Genomic DNA, 14,717 nt, shown 5'->3' on the forward strand with positions numbered 1-14,717 from the left:
TCTGTGTAAATGCACGCATGGAGAGCCACAATGCTTTCCTAAATGTGCTATTTTAAATAAACATCATCGATTTCATACATAGCTTACTTTGTCATGTTCCCTGGATAAATGCATCGTATTATCGATGGGATAATTGGTTTTCAAATTATTTGTTTTTGCTGTTTTCTTGTAAAGTAGGCTAAAATAACTCTTTCATCGGATTTTTTGTTTAGTTTCAACCAAGACAACATAACAGAGCACAAATGAAAATCATGGTGACAACTTTATTTATTCATAATCATTTAGATGGGCTACAGACATCGTAGTACATACCACAAGGAATGGGGGAGTGTAAGAAAAACCAACTAATAGATAAGAGCAAACAGATAACGTATTTTTGAATAATAAAACCACCAACGAAGAGTAAACGGTGAAAAACAGACGGAAAGAATTTTACTTGTGTGTAAGTGTATACAAGGACAAACAAGTGGGTGTGAAAGAGGGGATGGCCATACGTTCGCAACATCCACAAAAATGAAACTCAGCTCATTGTTTTTTATAATTTCTGAAGAGAAAAACTATAAAGCCAAGCCTATTGTCGTCCCGCTTGATAAATAATCCATAACGAATTTCTCTTCAAACGACCACACACGTTGGCCCAGACAAGTGGAATGAAAATGTACAAGTTGCTAGAACTCGATCAAACCAGGTATAAGAAGAGTACCGAAAGGTAAGAAATCGCTGGTGGTATGAAAGGTGACACAAGCGGGCAGCGGATAAAGGTGAAAATCATCCATTACTGGTGGACATCGCACTACTATGGTTTGGTTTATATCTCCAAAGAGACTGATTCAAGGGATTTTAAGCATCAGAATACATTCACAAACAAACAAACAAAAAAAAAATCACCAATCAATCAACTGCAAAAAGAAAACATTTAGCCGTAAATATTGGCTCAGTTGGTTTCCGCCGGCATCGACAGACAGCGGAAGCAGTTGGCTACTACTACTTCACTTAGCCTGAGGCCGATAAGTTGTTCTAAAATCTAGCGTCGGAATTTTCTTGGCCGCTTACTCCACGAATTTCTAACAATTTGCTGGTATCTTACTCCTCATTCTAAAAACACTTGGAAAGGATCGCCAAACAAAAGAACACGAACGCCGCGGAAAAAACCAGTGAAAAAATGACACCAGTATTTAAATTCTCTACATGCCGTAACCGTATCCGGGTGTGAAACCAGGGGCATAGGCAGGTGCATAGCCGGGTGCAGTTAACATGAGCTGCTGTGATGCGATCATCATCGACGGAGGCTGACTCTGAGAATCGCTTTCTTCAATGCGCTCAGATTCAGCTGCTTCCAGTTTATCGACCTTGGAAATGTATTCACGCATGACCTGGAACACCGAAAATGAAAGCGTATTAAACTGAACGTTTTGTTTGTTTTTTTTTTTCTTCGGGAAGAAAATTACCTGGATGAGATAAGGCATGGCAAAGTCAACGATATTATGGCGCCATGCGAGTTCAAGAATGATGTCGGGGTGAAGAAGGTCGTAACACTGATAGAGGCAAGCAGCAAAGCAATCAAAATTGCGTTGTTCAAGGAACCAAGCCAACAATTCTTCGGCGATCTCGGCATTCTTCGATTCTGCTGCATACTCCATTGCATCCTTAAAGAGACGATCTTTCTTACACAACTCAACCGACTGCTTCCAGCGGTTATTTCCCTTGTACAGATACGCAGCGATTCGGCGGAACTCTATTAATTCGTGTTTCTCCAGTCGTTGAGCCAACAGAATGGTATCGAAATTATCAAAAGCATCAATTGACGTGCGTAGACCCTACGTGGATAAAAAGAAAAAGCGTTAATATTATTTATACTATTTTAAAAACGTATGCATGAAGCGTGCACAAATCCTCCTACCTGGTAGTCTTCTTCGTCGATAAGCAAACTGTTGAGGGCTTCGTTGATGGCCTTATTGTTCAAATTCTGAACTGAACGTAAGTAAGGCTTAACCATTTCCAAGTGATTATACTTGGTAAAGAAATTAACGGAACGCGTGTGATCCATGCGAGGTGAAAGAACCAAAAGAAGGTCGTTCAGCATCATTGGCTTATAATCCAAATAAAATTGGATGCCTCTGTAAATGCAATTATTCGGTAAATAAGAAGTTATCGCAGTAAGAAAATTGAAAGAAGCTTTACTTGTAATATAGTTCAATATTGGCCACTTTGGTAATAACATCTTTGAAGTGACCCTCTCTCCATGCCTCCGTGGGGTGCTGCATCATTGTTAAGACAGCATTATCGTACTCTTCATATTTGTCATACAGGAAGACTAACTCAGCCCACAAATGTGCCTATAATATGTTTAATAATTAATTATCATGCTAAAACGACATACCATATTACCGTTGACTCACCTGTTCGGCAGCTCGTAAAACCTTCGGAATGTTAACTCGTGACCAGAAAAGCTCAAGATGTTCACGCATCTTTTCTGGTTTGTACTTCGAGTAAAGAATGCCCAGTTCAGTAAACATGCCCATGTGAGCGCGCTCCAGTCCAAGAGCTGCTTCTAACAAGTTTATCAACTCCTCGAAATAACCGCGATCTTGATAGTAATTGATCAAGTCCTCCAGCTCGTCAGCATGTACAACAATGTGTAGGCCGCACATTTGAGCCAAACGGAATTCCTTATTGTCAACGCAAGCAAAGCACACCTCCTTCCATGTGCGAGTGCTGTTGGCTTTGCGGGCCGAATCCACAGCACCCTGGAACTCTACAACATTGAATAAATGAAATCAGTACATCAAACAGCAAAATCAATTTTTTTGTAAATACCTTTCAAGTGAACCAAAGTTATGGCCAACCGAGCAAAATTGGAAACGTTATTATAGAGTAGTTTCGCTGGTTCATACATTCCGTCATCATAACAACGATCACCAATTCGTTGAATGTCGGCATGGTTGGGCCCGGCAATAAACTCCTCCAAATCGGCGAGCCGATTAGTCCGAGCGTAGGCGTAAATTAATTCGGATTCGATGAAAGATTCGCGTGCCTTCTTACGAGCCATCTGCAGATAGCGAACCAAGTCCTCCCAGCCACCAGTACGGTGTGCCGTAGATACAACGTCCAAGTAGGCTGAAGGATCATCGGCTTTAATGAAAGAATCAATCGCCTCCTTGACCAGACCCTGCTGAAGCTGAGCTTTGGCCAATTGGGACCAAACCGCTGGTTCGTTACAGCGTTCAGCAAACTCGTAAGCACGATCCAAATTGTTCACGTTTTCAATCAACACCTGTTTCAACATAAAAGAAATTTTGTGTAAAATAAGAAATGAAGATTTTCCCCAACAATACGTACTTGTATGGCCGATGCGTTAACATCGAACTTTTTGAAAATCGCAAAAGCTTCTTCGTAGAGCTGATTAGAAATCGCAATGTTTGCAATATCCGGTGCGTCATAGTTATCCAAACGGTTGATATACTCCATCACGCGAGTACGATCGGCTTTGATTGCCGTTAGGATAAGGAGATTCTGCAAGTTACGATGATCGCTGAACACAGAGCTGTCCAGAACGATCTTCTCCAGCAACTCAATCAGCTCGTTGGGAAGGTCAGCGGTCATGAAAGCCTTGACAGTGACGGAGATATCCTCTGGATCTTGGGTTTCCGACAGAGCCGTCTGGACCACTTGGTCGATTAGCTGACGTCTGAACTGGTTGCTCTCATTTAGCACCTCAACCCAAAGATCAGGGTCACGGCGCCTAACTAGATAGCGGGCTTCTGACTTGAAAAGCGAATTCTCGTTGCATACTTTGATCAGCTCACGGTCACACTGGCCGCGCTCATAGGCCACACAAGCCAAATGAGGATCCCGCTTTTCGCAATATTTACCCACGACGCGACTATCGTAGTATCCATTCTCTTTAAGGAAACGCTCAGGATTATTGTTGCTGTCGATGTAAATCTTTGCCAAAGCATTATGGGTGGCCGGCTCGACGGATCCTTCATGGATACGCGACTCCAACCACGGCAAAAGAAGTTTAAGACGATTCCGCTTTTCTACTTCCTCCACAAGCTCATCGGTTGAGAACTGGCCGCGTACGACCAGGATCAGGGATTTGATGACATCTTCTGAGCAGTCAACATCTAGCAAACCACCGATAACTACAGGCAAGCGAGAAGGATTCACCTTCTGCACGTAGATTTCAATATACTTCTGAAGGTTGTTGCGATAAAGATATAGCACCAGGTCGTGGACAAAGTCAAAGCGATCGCAGACAATAATCAACGGCAACTGATCAGTTAACTTAGCCTCCTAGAAAGGCAATGAACGATAAAGAATTAATTTAATCATCATAAGTAACTTTCCTAATAAACAAAATGTGACACGCACCTTGAGGAAGTTCTTGACTCGTTCAGCGTTATAACAGTTCGACTCCCGGCAAATGCGCTCCACTTCTTTGATCTGCCCCGTTTTGCAAGCAGCTTGAATGTATTTAAAATGGACCTCGGGGTCTTGGCTGAAGTTGACGATAGATCCCAAAAAGTAAAACAATCCTTCGAAGCTCTGATGTAGTAATAGAAACGAATTAGGATTTTCCCTTTTTGTTACAACAGAAATGCATCATCCAAATACCTTAAAAGACTCAAAAAGCTCAATTAGCGAATTTGTTGACAGCTGTTCGTGATACTTGGTGGCGATTTGGACACCAATTTGCAGATTTTGACGGATGTTCGCTTGAAGCATAGCGCGAAGGCACTCTAGCGAATCCTCTACAGACAGCGAACCGAAGTAATTCACCAACCATTCTGGATTTAGCAGGTGGGTGTGAACAACGGCACGCTTAATATCGTACAAATCGGTATAGTGTTCCAAAGCCCTTTGAAGTAGGCCAGCTTTCTCACACAGCTGTGCAACGTGGGCCCTGTCATAGTGGGTAAACATTTGGTTACCCAAAATAGCATCCGCAACCTAAGAGAAAAAGAACAATCGTCATGAAATATAGCCAATAACTTGAGGAAGTAACTTAATGGTGATTGTCACCTGTGGGGCAGAAAGGAGATTCATCTCCAACAATTTAGTCTGTAATGGTCCTTCAGCTGGACGGTTATTCTTCAAGGCATCCAAAAGGAAAGCAGTGCAGGGTTGGATCATGTTTTGCTCCAGGAATATGTCAACAATTTGAGCTATGTCTGCCAGTGGTTCATCGTCTTGAACCAGCATTTGTGCGAACATGGCTCCTTGATCGGGACTTATGCGCATGACACTACGTAACAGGAACACGTAATCGGGCGTGTAGCCCACTTTCTTGGCGTACAGGACGATTTTGGGGAACTGGCCGGTTTCCGCGAAGCACTGAATTACCTTATTCGGTACGTTTGCGCGGAGGTAAACCGATAAGGGCCAGAGTAGGATCGGCCTGTTTCACCAGGTCTCCAAGCTCTTCGGAGCATTCAAGTTTGTCCTCTTTAAGCCACTTTTCTAAAAGCTGTTTCCGACCTTGCTGGAGAACTGGACGACAAAGTTCTAACGACTCAAATTTGTTTAACTGGCCTTGATCCAAAAGGATTCCAAAATATTGCAACAAAGGAGACGTCTGGCCTGGCTGTGCGGCCACTGCTTGGAAGCGCTGGATCGTTGCAGGTGTCCTTAGAATACCCTTTGGTGCATTGGCTGCAATCTTTACATTTCAGATGTAAGACAAGTTTAATAGTAAACGAGACTTGGGGTATATGGCTTTTACGTACCTTTGCGGCTTCGGCATACTGCCCACCCTGGAACAAGGTGTTAAATTTTCTCATGAAGAGCTCCTCAGCCCCAGCAAGATTGTTACGCGTGGCAATCCGCAGGGCAAGATCTGGGTTTTGCATTGCTGTTGTGATATACTGGATAATAGTTTCTTCATCTACGCTGACAGACAGCACCTTATTTGAAACAGCAAACAATTATACACTTAAAACGTTTATCAAATCAAAAGCCAAGAAAAAGAACTACTTACTTGGCCTTTGCGATTGACACCAATGATGCCCGATGATGGCTCGTGTGGAGCGGTGACAAAAACGGTTTCTGCCGAAATTCGGTTCATGTAAATGCAAGTACCCGTCTCCATGTCATACAGATGGATGTAGCCGTACTTTGTAATCAAGTAAAGCACGTCGTGCTTTGGGCTGACCTAAAAATGAGTTTTTAATAGTGCACTTAACTTTAGCAAACGCAGTGAAAAAGGGATCATTAAGTAAGTCATCGAATTGTTGCTATCAATATAACATTGACGTTAACGGATAAAAAACAAGGAGGTAAATAGATGTATCAAGGAGGATATCTGAATAATCATTTACCTGCATCGCCACGGGAAAGTCGTTTTGTGCCTCTGGTGGGAAAAAAACGTCGACATTCTTCTTCGCAAAAGGCTGATTTCCGGTAGGTGGGGTTCCCACTTCAATGATATGCAGCTGTGTTGATCAATGGAAAACGTTAACAAATGGTCTTCTATTGAAGCAAAGTGAGTCTACGAACCTTCCCGCCCTGAGCACTTCTGACTGCAAAGCAAAACAAGGTGGAGAATTCAGGATTGCCCTCCATTTTGAATTGGGAGAAGGCAGCTGCATGGCCTTCGATAGGTTGGCTGACTTTTCGTTCGACGGAATAAAGTTGCATCGCTCCAACGACACGGTTTTGCTGGGCGGATATGCCAATGAGAAGAAGCCATGTTTGCTTGGCGTCTGTTCGATAGTTGATAATCTGGCAGCCTGTAAGACTCGAATGGCGATCGAACATTTTCTGAGGAAGCGAATCGCCCTCCATGGGCCAGTGGTAGACGGCACCTTCGGTGACTAGGGCAATGGTATTCACAGATATCCATTTCCAAAACACCACATCTTCCGTCATGGTGTGAGCCTTCATCTTTGACTTCATTTCGATGTTAAATATTTGGAGGGTTCTTCCAGCTGACACAAATTAACAAATTAACAAATCAATAAAACTAACTTAACTCTAACATTTGAAAGCATTTTTTTTTTTTTACCTTTCAAGGCAATCACTTTACTGGCTGGATTCATGATAGCAGAATCAGCAGAAATTGGTCTTCTAATAGGATTGGTTGGATCATGTAAGTCAATGATGACCACCTGTGCTGTCTCTCCCACCTTTTCTCTAACACAGATGAATTTATCTGATTCCATGGTGAGAGTGCTAAATCCAATGTTGGCAGCATTTATCCCAATACTTGTGAGCTACAGAACAAAGAGAAGCAGTTTTGTAAAAAGCAATAGGATCGAGAATATACATAACTTTCCCTCATGTAATGAGTATTGATTTTAGAACCCTTACAACTAAAGCACAAATTTTTGGAGAGACAATGATGAACAAAATACCTACTCAGCACTTAATTGTTTAATATATTGAACCAAGGTGCATGTAGCTTAAGTTTATTGATTACGAAAGGTGTGACTAGATAAAAATCAGGCCTTTGACACCAACAGCAAGTAGTTACTAATGATCAAACTGCATCATATTTGATTCAACAATGAAAAACCAAGTGCATCATCTAGGCGGCAATATAAAACCAGAAAATATGTATAGCCCGTTAAAAATTTATTTGCCGGTGTGAGTCATTGGCCGGCCGAGTACAGGCTGTCAAACCCGCAAATGGATCTTCTTTTTTTTACTTAAAATAACGTCACAAACTAAAGATTAAATTACCTGGAGATGCTCTTGAAATCGAATTGGTAACATCTGCGCCATTATGACGGTCTGATGGTACAATCTAAGGAAGAAACTCTCTGGGATCGGGACTTTTTCCAAATAGCCTCCTGAGAAACCGAACGGATAGGAAAAGAGAACTGTGGCCTCACGATTCTGTCACACCAGTCTTACACACAGGCAAGCCCTATCTCACGGCTTACCAACGCAAGTTGTGTAGCCTCCGCTGTGATCGCCGCCATTTTTTCTAAATTGATTTAGAAATCCTGCATTTTAATACATCTTAATGCAAGAAAATATTTTAAATGACCCTTTCTACTAATTTAGATATTTCAAACTTCAAAATTACAATGAATTTCAAAAGTTTTTGCAGCTTTTGTTTTGGAACTATATTGTTCGTGAATTTGATATTGAAACCGCCCCCTTTAGTGGACTAACGATGGCGGGACGTGGAACTCTGAGAAAGAACAAAATTTAAAAAAATTTGTAACGCCCCCATTTTAATGTCGAATAGCCCGGTGATCGTACCTTAACAGAAATAGGATAGTCAATCGAGTGTACACAGGGTTTGATATGAACATGATCTATTTCGCCGTTACGCAGCAACGTACAGATTGATTATTCACCACAACTAGGCATGAAGGCAAGAGACAAATAAAAACGAAAACAAAACAACAATTAACCAAAGAAAGAAATCTTGAGGAAACGGTGCATAGTGTGGAGGATGTGAATTCTGGTTCATTGGGGTCAGCTTTGTTTTGGTTATCGGTCGTCCTCGTCGTCTTCATCTTTGATAATTCCTAATCTTTTGGCAACGGATTTGACAGAATTGATGACTTCCTCCTGGACCAGATTGAAGGACATAGCCAACAGAGCGATACCAAAGAGCAGGTAAAGAGAGCAAAGAGCAATGCTAACTTCAACGTTCTCTTTGACGTTTTGTGCTGGCACAAAGTCGCCAAATCCAATTGTAGTGAGCGTTATGAAACAAAAATAAGCCGAGTCAAGGAATGACCACTGCTCCCATCCGCTGAACAGGAAGGCACCACCGAAGATGTACCCTACCACGAGTAAAATGCTCAACCAGATGGGCACAGGTTTATTATGGTGGGCATCTTCATCTTCCTCCGAATCGATATAATCGTCCTCGTAGACGTAATCGTCTTCGTAGTCCACTTCTTCCTGCTCCGTCAATCGGCTGAGTCGATTACTGCCGCCACTACCACTGCCAGCACCAGAAGTTCCAGCTATCCCCACGCGTCGTGCGTCATTATTACGTCACAGAGGGAAATCGATAATGGAGATATCCCCACACCCGACGGTTGAGGGAAAAAAAGAAACGAGATTATTATTCACGCTGTTTTTATCTTGAATTCCTTTTGTCTCTTTCCTGCCGATTAATTAGGACGAGCCTATATCGATCTAATCTCGTTGAATACATGCAAATGAGTGACGATTTATCGGCGACAACTTACGTGATCGGTTGGAGTAACGATGTGGCGTAGGCCTCATCATCTCTTTGCCTTCAACAACATCCAGATCGGATTCCAATTCTAAACGGTCGTGTCGTTTATCACTACCGCTACGATTTCGATCAACCCCCTTCAAGCGACGAAAAAACAAAGACTCTTCACGTCATGTTACTATTACAGGTTGGTATGACATCATAACAGAAAAATACCGATTTGTTATTGGAGTCGATGGGATGGTCGGTTTTAGTTCGTGCGTTATTTTCAACCTGGTCATCGGCGTATTTATTAAAGAACCCACTTTCCATGGCGTTGGGATCGCCCGCCTTCGGTGCGGTAGGACTGGACGGGGTTGATGGTGGGAAATCAACCCCATTACCCCCAGGATTCGTTTCCGTTTCCGCGTTATTTCCACGACCTAAGCGGTTTGTTCCGGATGGAGCAGCACCCGACGGTCTGTTGTTCCGGCCGTGATGTTGAGAGCGCCGGCCTCTCTGAGGCCCATTCAACTTGTTGCATCATCTCAAATTCACGTTCCGTATCGTCGTAAAATCTGCGGTTAACTTTTTGTCCATCAGTTTGTCATCTCTAAAAAGATGGTTGTTTTTGTTTTGTTTTTTTTGTTTGTTTCGTTACTTGGACTCTTGATCCGTTTCGGAAAAGGACGAACGCGAGATGGCGCTGTCAGACATGGCTGAGTCGGCCGAACGTTGTGAAAAACGCTGCGAACGTCGCAATGAATTCACTTTACCACCAGGCCCTCCAGCTGCTGAAGATTGGTACCTTCAGGAGTGCAATACTCTTTACAACAACAAAATTCATTGGACGGGAAATTTGAATGTTGAATCACCTGGCGGAGTGTCTACCGCTGTTGGAACGTCTGGTGCGTTGTCGCCTCAATCGTGACTTTTTCGGCTTTCGGGTGCAAACGTAACAGCAAACTTTCCAATAGAGGAACCGGAACGAATGGGCCATCTGTGTAATATGACGCGTTCAAACTGACGACTTTCATTTCTTTTGATTGATTAAGCTCTTGGGTTTTTTTTTCTTTAAATTGTTTACCGCATCGCCGATGTTTGCCAAACAGAGCAGCATCAAAGGAATGCCGAGAATGGCGTAAAAGATTGTCACCCTGTCTTGCCGAAAATAAACAAATCAGTTAATGGGTATGAAATTTCAATCATTTGCCACAAAATCAATCAAAAGCAGATCACTCACATTTTACCCCATGGTGTTTTCGGGGCAATGTGTCCATATCCTGCCGTCGTAACAAATAGCCGTGTGATTAAACGGGGGTTCGGCAAAGGTATAAAAATAGAAACCAATTAATAATATGCAAATGAGGAACAGTCAAGGATAGTTTGGCGTGAAGAGGGGGAATTTCGTCAAACAGTTTCAGGGTTTTTTTCTTATTTTCTTTTCGCCGTGTTTCGTAAAAGTGTTCCGCCCACGACTTTGATCGGGAAATGATTATTTATGACGCCATCCATGGCAAATTGACTGGTGGGGGAAAGTTGTTGTTCTTTTACGACAGTTTCGCTTTCAAACGTTGTTGTGATATAATACCAAAAAACAAAAAAACGATACGTTAGGGATCCCATCAAATCGAGAGAAAATAGGATGTTGGGTTTATCCATAATGCAGACCGCAATGCAACACAAAGACCTCCGTTTTTACATCCAGCACACGTGTAGAATTTAGAGTGCTTACATTGCAACACACACCTTGGGCTTTAGCCTTCCTCGATATATAAACCAACACTGCGAAAGTGATCAATACAGTCAGTCGTTCTTCTTCGAGGCATTCACACACATTCCCAGCTTAGAGATGGCAACTACGAGGTACACTAACATTTATGTCTTAACTGCGAGTAAATAATTATAATTAATTTAACCAACACGAAATGAAAAAAAATAAAAAGACGCGATTCCGTGATGTGGCATTGCCTATTTCTCCTCGTCATCGCAACTGTCTGCCTGGGCCAAATCGATTTCTTCGACAACCGTTATTCTTTCGTGAGAACAATGACCATGTTTTTCTTGAGCGTTTAAAAACCATGACTATTAATCATTTTTTGTTAAGTTTTTTTTTTTTTATTAACTCTCCTTATGGTTTAAACAGCAACGGCCAGTATCAGCTGTAGTCGATATCAAAGGCACTTCCAAATATCCCGGCATTAGCGGTCAAATTCACTTCACGCAAACGACGGTAGGTGGACCCGTCATCGTTCGCGGGACTATCTTTGGCCTGACTCCCGGTCTTCACGGCCTTCACATTCACCAATTTGGCAGCTTGGCTGACGATTGCAACGCGGCTGGACCGCATTTCAACCCATTCAACGTACAACGCAAATGCCAAATAATTTGATCAAATAACAAATTTGAATGAACGACAACATTTTTGTCTGATCCCTCTATACAGAAAGATCACGGAGGCGTGAGCGATCAATCCCGTCATGTTGGTGACTTGGGCAACATCGATGCCATAGGCGACTACCACACCCAAGCTGATCTCTTCCTGTTTGACCATTTGATTTCCTTGTCACAGAAATCCGAACGCAGCATCCTCCATCGTGCCGTTGTTATCCACGAGAGGGCCGACGATTTGGGACTGGGCTATCATCCGGACAGCAAGAAAACGGGCAATTCCGGAAGCCGAGTTGCTTGCGGAATCATTACGTTAGCATCATCCCTTTCTCCTTATCACTATTGACTCACTCGTACGTGAATAAAAAAAAGGAAAAAAGTGTAATGGATGACCAATGATGATGGATATGACGCGCTGTTATCTCTCTGTTCAATGTCGAAATGACGATCGTTTCAACATCGCAGGTGTGTACATATATATACGAAAAAGAAATAGAATACTCCTATTTTTTTCCCTGTATAATACCTTTGTTTAGTCTATACTGTAAACGGATACATGAGCCTCGTTTAAAAAAAACAAAACGGGATAGGACATAATATCTTGTTGTGCAACTTTTGCGAGGTTAGTTCACGCATTTAGTTTGTTGTTGTTTCGCGATGGAAGAGTTGGGGAACAAAACAAAAACGGGAGTCAGAGCAATGATGATGCACGTCTCGTGTATCTGGGGAGTTTATATACACGAACTTCTTTAACACTGTGCAGCCTCGGACGAGGCCAGAAATAGCCCAGCCGTTGAAGATGTAGGGTGAGAGGAAACTGAAGAGTCTGTTTTTATCTCTTTTCCTACATCTTTTGTCACTTCTCTCTATCTCTCTAGTGCAACTTCAAAACAAAAAAACAAAAAAAACAAAAACTCGTAGCCAGTGCTTACGTCTAATATGCCATTTAGTCTTTTAAACTCTTATATAGTCCATTCATTGAAAATGACAAAAGTTTCGTATTACCGATGGTTGTAATCAAAATGATGGAATAGAATAAAGCGCCAGCCAAGGTCCATTGGACTTTATCCGTTTCTTCACTGCCGTCCCATCCTTTCTTCTTCATCGATTCGATGAGGTGCGTCTCGAATTTCTTGAGTCGATCAGTGACATTGACCGTCCAATCTTCTTGAACCAGGACGTCCATCTTGTAGGTGAATCTCCACAAATCATCGGTGACGCTCTCTCTGACTTTGATCATTTCGCGCTTCACCTGAAGCTCGTGTTTGGCTTCGAGGGCTTCGAACGTGAAGGCGCCCATGATGCAATAGCCGACGACTAGTGAGACTAGACCGATATGCGACACTAAGAACGTCGCGATGTTGCGCAAGTAAAACAAACACTTGCCCTTTGGTTTTTCACTAACGCCATTGTCTCCAGCGCCACCACCCGAAGAAGAAGCCATCGAGCTCTAATTAAACAATTTTAAAAATCCACTTTCTCGCAGCAGTTTCTTTAATTGAATGCAACTGCCTTTTTCAATGCGTCTTTCTGGCCGTTGATGCAGCGGCAAACTGGATGTTCCAGCGGTCATGTCGTGCCTGCTGTACAACTACAGACGGAAATAAATCGGAATGTTCCAAAAAAGCGCGCGCTCGACCCAACTCTATTTGAAAATAGACCCTTTTGATCGATTCGTGCATCAGCAAGTAGCGCCTCCTTGTGTCACTTCGGCGAGAATGTGAATCAGCAAAAGAATGTTTGCCATTTGCCAGACGTGTGATAAACAAGAATCTGGACAGCGTGTAAAACCAATGGAAGGTCTAATTTAACGCGGTCGACGTTGTTGAGCGCACTGTATTATATATCTGTCGTCCTATTCTTATATGAGCTCATTCGTGCTGTTTCGTGAAAACAGCTGATGTGTCTACTTGCTGATGGCAGGCTTTCTCTTGTTGAACCTCTGGTTCAACATCTGCTGCCCTTTGTAGATCCCCCCCGCTTTTCTTCGGACGTGATTCCTATACGAAATTAGATGTGGCAGAGAAAGAGACACTGTTATTCGTAACATATCAAGAAGAATAGAAGAATCTGGATTGAAACGAACACGAAGCTCCTGGCGCATTTCGGGCCCAGCAATTGTGAACATTCATCTCGATTATCCTAATTGATCATGTCACATGTTGAATTAGGGCTAAAACGAGGTCCACTTGTTTCAAACATTTCTTTAAACGATCAAACAGAGAGACACCATCAAGTCATATCTGAAAAAAAAAAAACCAGTTCTCTGTTTTGTTTTTCGGTTGTTCGGTCGTTTTTATTTTTGTTTCCGTGTTCTCTTTCCTTTTAGTCCGCCTCTGCCATGCATAAAAAAAATGTGTCTGCATCATGTGTGCTACGTGTAGATACAGCACGTAAGCTCCTCCAGCTATCGCCACCGCCCCCAGAAGAAGTCTCGGTGAAACTTTTTTTCTTCTTCTTCTTCTTCTTCCTTCAGTTCAGTATTTATATCTATTTTTTTTGTTTTGTTTTTTTAACTGGCACTTTCTCCACTCCGGTAAACTTACAGCCGCCCATCTGATGAGCTACAAAAAAAGGAAAATTTGAATAAGTAATTTGCCCATTGTTTATTCTTACGATGGGATACATATTGGTTGGCTACTAAACAAATTATGTATTATCGACACAGTTCCTTTATTTCAGTTTTCTGTTGGCAACTTGTACATGCGCGGCCTAGTTTCAATATAGTCCGCATCCGCCTCGTACAGTAAACATGGAACAGCAGGTGACGAGACCGCAACTACACAAGATGGCATCCGAAAAAAACAAAAAACACCGATGAACCTACATGACACAACTATTTATAGAACAAATGAATCGCCATGAATACGAAAGAACACATTTTTTTTTTTTTAAATTTATTTTATAGGTGAAGAGAAACAATGTAACGAGACAAACAGCCATGAACGCATGACACACGCGAGCGTGTATCGATTGCGTTGGCAACGAGCAACAAAACAACATGTCCGATTGCAATAAATCTAGCAACAACCAACAAGATGATGTGATCTCTCTCTCTGGTTCGAGCAGACGCACGCACTTTCGCCCTGTCTATATGGAAATCTAGACGTGTTTAGCGATGCGCGTAGACGTCAATGGGCCTGTTTTACCCGAAAGGAGAAAGTCTCTCCTCTCGCAAATGTATAATATGTGCATGTAG

At 42.4% G+C, this 14,717-nt stretch overlaps 3 protein-coding genes across 3 annotated transcripts; 1 reads left to right on the top strand and 2 right to left on the bottom strand.

The window, feature by feature from the left end:
* Positions 1-249: 249 nt before the first annotated feature.
* On the bottom strand, positions 250-7,869 carry LOC116916619 (clathrin heavy chain 1). Its single transcript, XM_032921884.2, is given in 17 exon segments — positions 250-1,373; positions 1,449-1,817; positions 1,901-2,117; positions 2,182-2,336; positions 2,400-2,755; positions 2,818-3,274; positions 3,340-4,296; positions 4,375-4,548; positions 4,618-4,953; positions 5,026-5,382; positions 5,384-5,662; positions 5,730-5,906; positions 5,981-6,154; positions 6,321-6,434; positions 6,499-6,929; positions 7,007-7,214; positions 7,684-7,869. Coding segments are annotated over 17 exon segments (4,992 nt in total). The 5' UTR covers positions 7,726-7,869; the 3' UTR covers positions 250-1,184.
* A 381-nt stretch (positions 7,870-8,250) lies between these two features.
* Positions 8,251-13,117, bottom strand: LOC116916676. Its single transcript, XM_032921975.2, is given in 9 exon segments — positions 8,251-8,930; positions 9,159-9,285; positions 9,365-9,560; positions 9,562-9,705; positions 9,789-9,935; positions 10,003-10,127; positions 10,215-10,284; positions 10,371-10,410; positions 12,524-13,117. Coding segments are annotated over 9 exon segments (1,773 nt in total). The 5' UTR covers positions 12,963-13,117; the 3' UTR covers positions 8,251-8,445.
* LOC116916775 (superoxide dismutase [Cu-Zn]) lies at positions 10,784-12,038 on the top strand. The gene is made up of 4 exons (XM_032922124.2): positions 10,784-10,993; positions 11,074-11,167; positions 11,274-11,492; positions 11,574-12,038. Exons 1-4 carry the CDS (start codon positions 10,980-10,982, stop codon positions 11,862-11,864), a joined length of 618 nt encoding a protein of 205 aa, XP_032778015.2. The 5' UTR covers positions 10,784-10,979; the 3' UTR covers positions 11,865-12,038.
* Positions 13,118-14,717: the final 1,600 nt, after the last annotated feature.

This window comes from Daphnia magna, linkage group LG2, assembly GCF_020631705.1.
Source record: "Daphnia magna isolate NIES linkage group LG2, ASM2063170v1.1, whole genome shotgun sequence".
In the NCBI taxonomy this organism is placed as follows: Eukaryota; Metazoa; Arthropoda; class Branchiopoda; order Diplostraca; family Daphniidae; genus Daphnia; species Daphnia magna.

Excerpts from the sequence above, each read along its gene's own strand:
- LOC116916775 (XM_032922124.2), top strand. Across the intron at positions 11,168-11,273 it reads TCGACAACCGTTATTCTTTC|CAACGGCCAGTATCAGCTGT; the intron begins GTGAGAACAATG and ends TGGTTTAAACAG. Across the intron at positions 11,493-11,573 it reads CGCATTTCAACCCATTCAAC|AAAGATCACGGAGGCGTGAG; the intron begins GTACAACGCAAA and ends CCCTCTATACAG.